The following is an 8,464-nucleotide window of genomic DNA, read 5'->3' as shown; positions in this document are numbered from 1 at the left end:
CTCTCGGGGGGGGGGGGGGGGGTCAGGAAGGAATTTTTTCCCTGCAGGAGCAAATTGGATCGTGCTTTGCTGGTTTTTCTGCCTTCCTCTGTATCAATGAACTGGATGGACTTTTGTCTTTTTTCAGCCAGACTAACTATGTAACTATGTAATACCCTCTGCTTCTGGGTTCAATACCCCTTATATACATTATCAATACCCCTCCATCCAGAATCAAAAACCCTCCATCCAGAACAATACCTCTCCAGCGAAGATCAATAACCTTTCATTTAGGATTACTACCCCCACTTACAGTAACAGTAGCTGTCAACCAATAGACCCAAAGCCCTTCAAACTGAGATACGCTGGATAGGCAAATTGGCAGTACAGAACCCTCCGCTGTCCAACAATGGACCCATAGTCCTCTGAATGGAGCCACACTGGATGGACAGCCTATATGACGGACAGAGCAGAACAGTGCCACACGGATCCCCCCCCCCCCCCCCAATGTCCACCAATGGAATCATAGCCCTATGAATGGAACCAAACACTGGATTAATAGCCTTTATGATGGACAACACAGAACCCCCACTGTCCACCAATGGACCCAAATCCCTATGAATGGAGCCAACCACTGTATTGGTAGCCTTTATAATGGACAGCGCAGAACCTCCACTGTCCACCAGTGGACCCATAGCACTCTGAAGAAAGCTACACTGGATTGGCAGTTACACAGTACAGAACCCTCAACTGTTCATCAATTAACCCATAGCCCTCTGAATGGAGCCACAATGGAAGGGCAGACTATATGGACAGAGCAGAACCCCCAATGTCCACCAATGGGTCCATAGGAAAAATGGACAGGGGAAACCCCCCACTGTCCGACAATTGACTCATAGACCTCTGAACAAAGCCACACACTGGAACAACAGCATATATGAGGGACAGTACAGAACCCCCATTTTCCAACAATGGACCCATAATCCTCTCAACGAATCAACACTGGATGAGCAGGTGGACATTATCTAACCCTCACTGTCCAGCAGTGTATCCGTAACCCTCTAAACAGAGCCACACTGGATGGCCATATTGGCAGTATAGAACCACACACTACCCACCAATGGACAGATAGCCCTCTAAATGGAGCACACTGAATGGACCCATAACCCTCTGAACAGAGCCACAATGGAAGGGCAGAGGGACAGTACAGAACTTCCCTCACCACCCACCAATGGACCCATAACCCTCTGAACAGAGCCACAATGGAAGGGCAGAGGGACAGTACAGAACTTCCCTCACCACCCACCAATGGACCCATAACCCTCTGAACAGAGCCACAATGGAAGGGCAGAGGGACAGTACAGAACTTCCCTCACCACCCACCAATGGACCCATAACCCTCTGAACAGAGCCACAATGGAAGGGCAGAGGGACAGTACAGAACTTCCCTCCCCACCCACCAATGGACCCATAACCCTCTGAACAGAGCCACACTGGAAGGGCAGAGGGACAGTTCAAAGCCCCCCCCCCACCCCCACTGTCCATCAATGGACCCATTCACCTCTGAAAGGAGCCACACTTGATGGACAGCCTATAAGTTAACCCTCACTGTCCACATATGTATTGTCAGGGCTCCGGGTATGACCAGAGGTGTGTGGACCGACACAGGGAAACACAGATTTCAGGTATAGCGTGTAAAAAAATATATTTTATTAAGGGCAACACAAACATAAATGCAGTGCAACAAACCAAACCCTAAACTAACACAAATACGAACAACAAGGTGCAACAAACCCAAATCTTAACTGATATATATATATAAATATGGAGAACAATGTAGTCAGGCGGGCCAGGTCGGTAGTTAACGGGCAGACAAGGTACAAGGGGTAGAGCAGAAGATTGGTCAGGAGTAGCCGAGGTTGGTGCAGGCAGAGTTCAAGCAGAGTCAGGATCAGGCAGGAAGCAGACAGGATGCAGATACAGGGGCTCATGGGAACAATACACCGAGGCCCTGACTGCATGCCTGGCCATTCCTTAAATACACCTCCTGCAATCAGCCTCAGGTGATGGCTTGATTGCAGGAGTGAGCTTCTAGCTGCCGAGGGCACCCGCTGGCCAGCCCTGGTACTGAAGCCCACAAGGCAGGTGAGTCCCACCACCATTGGCGAGTCCATTCCTGACATGTATGCATTTCCCACTAAATGGATCCACATTAGTTGTGAAGATGGATAGTATAAAACCCCCAACTGTCCACCAATGGACCCATAACCCTCTGAACATCACTGGATGGGCAGATGGACAGTATGGAACTCTCACTGTTCTCCAGTGTATCTATAGCTTCTTTGTTTGGATGGGAAGATGGACAGTATAGAACCCCCAACTGTCCACCAATGGACCTATAGCCCTCTGAATGGAGACACACTGGATGGACATATGAACAGTACAGAACCTTCACCTGTCCACCAATGGACCTATAGCCCTCTGAATGGAGCCACACTGGATGGACATATGGACAGTACAGAACCCCCAACTGTCCACCAATGGGCTCATATCCTTCTGAATAGAGACACATTGGATGGGCAGATGGACAGTACAGAACCCCCAACTGTCCACCAATGGACCTATAGCCCTCTGAATGGAGCCACACTGGATGGACATATGGACAGTACAGAACCCCCAACTGTCCACCAATGGACTCATATCCTTCTGAATAGAGACACATTGGATGGGCAGATGGACAGTACAGAACCCCCAACTGTCCACCAATGGACTCATATCCTTCTGAATAGAGACACATTGGATGGGCAGATGGACAGTACAGAACCCCCAACTGTCCACCAATGGACCCATAGCCTTCTGAACAGAGCTACACTAGATGGAAAATGGACAGTACGGAAATCCCACTATCCACCAGTGTATTCATAACCCTCTGAACAAAACCACCCTGGATGGACAGATGGACAGTACAGAACCCTCTACCATTCACCAATGGACCAACAGCTTTCCCCACAGAGTCACACTGGATGGGCAGATGGACAGTGCAGAACCCCCACACCACCCACCAATGGGTCCATAGCCTTCTTAATGGAGCCATACTGGCTGGGCAAATGGACAGTACAGAACCCCCAACCATTGACCAATGGACCAACAGCCCTTCCCATAGAGCCACACTGGATGGGCAGATGGAGAGTACTACACCCCTACTGTCCACCAGTGTATCCTTAGACCTCTAAATGGAGCCATCTACCTGGATGGACAGATGGACAGCAGAGAAACCCCCATGTCCACCAATGGACTCATGGTCTCCTGAATGGAACCACATTGTATGGGCAGATGGATAGTAAAAAAAACCAAACTGTCCACTAATGGACTCATGACTCTCTGGATGGAGCCACACTTGATGGGCAGATGGGTAGTACAGTTCCCATTGTTCACCAGTGTATCCAGAACCTTCAACTGTCCACCAATGGACCTATAGCCCTCTGAATGGAGCCACACTGGATGGACATATGGACAGTAGAGAACCTTCACCTGTCCACCAATGGACCTATAGCCCTCTGAATGGAAGCCACACTGGATGGACATATGGACAGTAGAGAACCTTCACCTGTCCACCAATGGACCTATAGCCCTCTGAATGGAGCCACACTGGATGGACATATGGACAGTACAGAACCTTCACCTGTCCACCAATGGACCTATAGCCCTCTGAATGGAGCCACACTGGATGGACATATGGACAGTACAGAACCTTCAACTATCCACCAATGGACCTATAGCCCTCTGAATGGAGCCACACTGGATGGACATATGGACAGTACAGAACCTTCAACTATCCACCAATGGACCTATAGCCCACTGAATGGAGCCACATTGGATGGAAAAATATTTCAGTGATCAGTTTGGAGAATCGGAGACAATAATGTCAGCCCAGCTATACTGAGGTTCCATGGAGGAATATTCCTGTAATCACTGATGGATCAATACTCTGCTAGATTCAGCCTAAAAGGATAAATATCTTTGCTGATTACAGTCAGAGATGTTACTAATCCCCTCCCCCCACCTCCCTGGAAAGGACGGCCATATAGACCTTCCAAAGAGAACAATGAGCTCATCTAGAGGTGTCATAGAACCCCCTTCACTGCCTGCAATGGGCTCTGCATGCTTCATGTCTGATTCTTGCATTTGTCCCTGCATGTCACATCTGATGATAGGGCTGTGACAAGGCAGCACTAGGACCCAAGCAAATTTGCATTTCTTGGAAGACATTGCGCCTGCGCACTCTGCTGCTCAGATCTCGCTCCTCCAGCTGCAGCAGTAGCTCCGTTATGATGTGACCGGGAGCTGTCCTTTCAGCACCACACAGGAGGACAATGTGACCGGGAGCTGTCCTTTCAGCACCACACAGGAGGACAATGTGACCGGGAGCTGTCCTTTCAGCACCACACAGGAGGACAATGTGACCGGGAGCTGTCCTTTCAGCACCATATCTGGGGATAAGGGGATCGGAGAACCGACCCTTCAGCACCACATCTGGGGGTAAGGGGATCGGAGAACCGACCCTTCAGCACCACATCTGGGAGTAAGGGGATCGGAGAACCGACCCTTCAGCACCACATCTGGGGATAAGGGGATCGGAGAACCGACCCTTCAGCACCACATCTGGGGATAAGGGGATCGGAGAACCGACCCTTCAGCACCACATCTGGGGATAAGGGGATCGGAGAACCGACCCTTCAGCACCACATCTGGGGGTAAAGTGATCGGAGAACCGACCCTTCAGGACCACATCTGGGGGTAAAGTGATCGGAGAACCGTCCCTTCAGCACCACATCTGGGAGTAAAGTGATCGGAGAACCGACCCTTCAGGACCACATCTGGGAGTAAAGTGATCGGAGAACCGACCCTTCAGCACCACATCTGGGAGTAAAGTGATCGGAGAACAGACCCTTCAGCACCACATCTGGGGGTAAAGTGATCGAATAACTGTCCCTTCAGCACCACATCTGAGGGTAAAGTGATCGAATAACTGTCCCTTCAGCACCACAAATCTGGGGGTAAAGTAATCAGAGAACTGTCCTTTCAGCATCACATCTCGGGGTAAAGTGGAGAACTGTCCTTTCAGCACCACATCTGGGGATGATGTGAATGGGAAGCCGTCCTTTTAGAATCACAGTAGGAGTTTGATGTGACTGAAGGAGAACAGATTTGCTTTGGAGGTGTGAGACTGACCCTTCAGCATTAGTTGCACATCTGGAGGGCATGGCAAGAAAACTGAGTTGTCAATAGCACCCACTCTGGGACTGATGAGTGCCTCTTACACCCGTCATGGGCCAAGGAGACGAGACAGACCGGATCGTGATCAACGTAGGAGGAACACGACACCAGACCTATCGGAGCACCCTCCGCACCCTGCCAGGCACCAGACTGGCATGGTTGGCAGAGCCTGATGCCCACAGCCACTTTGACTATGACCCTCGGGCAAATGAGTTCTTCTTTGATCGCCATCCTGGGGTTTTTGCCCACATACTTAATTATTACCGGACTGGCAAGCTGCACTGCCCAGCAGATGTATGTGGCCCTCTGTACGAAGAGGAGTTGGCATTCTGGGGCATCGATGAAACAGATGTAGAACCCTGCTGCTGGATGACCTACCGGCAGCACCGGGACGCAGAGGAGGCTCTGGACAGTTTTGGTGGAGGTCCAGTGGAAAGCAGTGCAGAAGAGGGTGATGTGGATGGCACTGGTGACTCTGGAGATGGAGAAGAAGAGTTGGAGCTGACCAAGAGATTGGCCCTTAGTGACTCTCCTGATGGCAAAGGTGGAGGCTTCTGGAGAAGGTGGCAGCCACGGATTTGGGCCCTTTTTGAAGACCCTTACTCATCTAGATTTGCCAGGGTAAGTTCCAGTACCTATAATGTGCCCCTCCCCTCACCCATTCTGTCATATATGATTGAGTCAAGCTTTTACTGGAGCCACAATGGCTGCTGGAAACATGGATGGCTTTCTCCACTCAGTAAGTGAGTTATTGAGGGGGAGGATAATGACTTTGTTATGTCTGTGCAACCTTCAGGCTCCGCTGACCACTGCTCATCATCAGGTGTCACTCAGCTCAATTGTGGAGGTGTGTGTGTGTGTGTGTGTGTGTGGGGGGGGGGGGCTGTTGTGTAGTACATTAGGGGGGTAGGGGGTTCAGACTGTAAACTATTGGGAAAGCAAGGGGGTGCACGTAACTGCATTTAAATTGTGGTTTGAATTACTAGGTGGAGTGGGGGTGCGGGGGAAGTGCCAAGAGAGAGCTGGGGGTGCACAGACCTCAGGTGGAGTTAGGGGTGTACGGTACAAAGGGAACGCTGGAGGTGCACAATATCAGGTCTGTACAGAAGACGTATCTTAGAGAACTGTCAACCAATAATAAATGCCATCATTATTTGCCTGCAAGTCCTCCATCAGCTGAACAGGTGCTGTCTGCATGGCTTGCTACCAAATCACTATTTGCCACAATGACAATGCTGTTCACAATGAGAATGCAGGTGACAGGAGATGATTTAGGTCTCTATGTATTATACGGAGCCCCTTCGCTGGTCCTGCTTTCACTGCTGTCAGCTGCTGAAGATAATCAACAACCTTGCTGAAGGTTATTCCTTGCTGCCAGTCAATGACAAGCATCCTGCACAGCCCTTTCCATGTCTCAGTAAGGGGGCAGAGCCATGGAGGGGCAAAGTGTCTTCTGCCCTTGAGAAGAGTATCGCAGCAGCTGCAGGTTATCCTTTCCCCAGAATCTAAGACTAGCTGCAAGGAGGTCAGGGGCGACTTGAAGCTCATCCCCATGTATCTCATAATAGTTGGTGTAGCATTGCAACAGTGTCGCACCCCTGGTAAAATAGCACAGGGCTGCTGAAGATAGGAAATACCTGTTAAAGAGTATACAAGCATCCAGTACTCTCATAGTGATAATACAAGCTTCAGTACCCTAGTAAAGAAGATACCAGTCTCATATAGTGTTGCTATAAAACCCTAGTGCCCCGACAAAGAGAATACATGTTTTCAGTAGCCTGACGGAGTGTATGTAGGCCTTCAGTAGCCGGATAAATGCTACAAATCACCAGTATCCAGATGAGGAACATCTCCACTAGCTGGAAGGGGGGCATACAAGTCTCCGCTAGCTGGATGGAGAACAAACAAATTCTAAATTAGACACAGAGGGAGAACATGCAGAGCCTTCAGTAGGCAGTTGGACAACATACAAGTCTTCGGGATCTTTATAGAGAACATAAGAGTCTAGAATAGCTGAATGGAGAATGTACAAGTCTCCACAAGCTGAATGAAGAACACACAAGTCTATAGTAGGTAGATGGGGGGGGGGGGGCGGGGCATACAAAGACTTCAGTAGGCAGATGAAGAACATACAAGTTTTCAGTGTCTTTATGGAGAACATACAAGCCACCAGTAGGCAGTTAGAGAACATAAGGGTCCCCAGTAGTCAAATGGAAAACATAGAAGTCTAAAGTAGGCACAAGGAGATGGAACATACAGAGACTTTACTAGGCAGTTGGACAACATACAAGTCTTCAGTATTTTTATGGAGAACATAAGAGTTTAGAGTAGCTGAATGGAGAACATACAAGTCTCCTCTAGCTGGATGGAGAACATTCAAATCTCCACTAGATGGATGGAGAACATAAAAGTCTAAAGTAGATAGATGGGGAGCATGCAAAGGCTTCAGTAGGCAGCTGAAGAGCATACATAGTTTCCAGTGTCTTTATGGAGAACATACAAGCCACCAGTAGGCAATTAGAGAACATAAGAGTCCCCAGTAGTCAAATGGAGAACTTAGACGTCTAAAGTAGGCACAGAGAGAGAGAACATATAGAGTCTTCGGTAGGCAGTTGGACAACATACAAGTCTTCAGTACCTTTATGGAGAACATAGAAGTCTTCAAAAGGCAGATGGAGAACATAAGAGTCAAGAGCAAGTGAATGGAGAATGTACAAGTCTCCACTAGCTAGATGGAGAACATTCGAATCTCCACTGACTAGAGAGAGATCATACGTGTCTTCACTAGCTGAATGGAGTACATGCATGTCTAAAAAAGGTAGATATGGAGCATACAAAGACTTCAGTAGGCAGTTGAAGAACATACAAGTTGTCATTGTCTTTATGGAGAATGTACAAGCCACCAGTAGGCAGTTAGAGAACATAAGGGTCCCCAGTAGTCAAATGGAAAACATAGAAGTCTAAAGTAGGCACAAAGAGATGGAACATACAGAGACTTTACTAGGCAGTTAGAGAAGCTAAGAATCCCCAGTAGTCAAACAGAGAACATAGACGTCCCCACTAGCTGGAACGACAGCACAGACATCTTCAATAGGCAGATGGAGAACATGAAGTCTAGAGTAGCTGAATGGAGAGCATACACGTCTCTAGTACAAATCTTTATTTGATACAAAGTGGTGTACAATCTTAGTTATATTTGAAGGGTGTT

General features: G+C 48.7%; 1 protein-coding gene and 1 pseudogene across 4 annotated transcripts in view; both read left to right on the top strand.

The window, feature by feature from the left end:
• The first annotated feature begins 2,337 nt into the window (after positions 1 to 2,337).
• LOC149430696 (uncharacterized) lies at positions 2,338 to 5,122 on the top strand (annotated as a pseudogene).
• LOC149430695 (voltage-gated potassium channel KCNC1) overlaps positions 4,258 to 8,464 on the top strand; it is a 200,185-nt gene continuing 195,978 nt past the window's right edge. For 2 of the 4 annotated variants that reach the window (XM_089666089.1, XM_089666088.1), the window contains exon 1: positions 4,258 to 5,877. In XM_089666089.1, the coding sequence (XP_089522215.1) occupies positions 5,308 to 5,877 (570 nt within the window). In that variant the 5' untranslated portion in view covers positions 4,258 to 5,307. The remainder of the gene's footprint in view (positions 5,878 to 8,464) is intronic. The other 2 variants (XM_089666086.1, XM_089666087.1) reach the window with 2 other exon arrangements.

This window comes from Staurois parvus, unplaced genomic scaffold, assembly GCF_062004578.1.
Source record: "Staurois parvus isolate SC_StPar_1 unplaced genomic scaffold, SC_StPar_1.0 ptg002521l, whole genome shotgun sequence".
In the NCBI taxonomy this organism is placed as follows: Eukaryota; Metazoa; Chordata; class Amphibia; order Anura; family Ranidae; genus Staurois; species Staurois parvus.
This window is presented reverse-complemented; position numbering and strand designations above follow the sequence as displayed.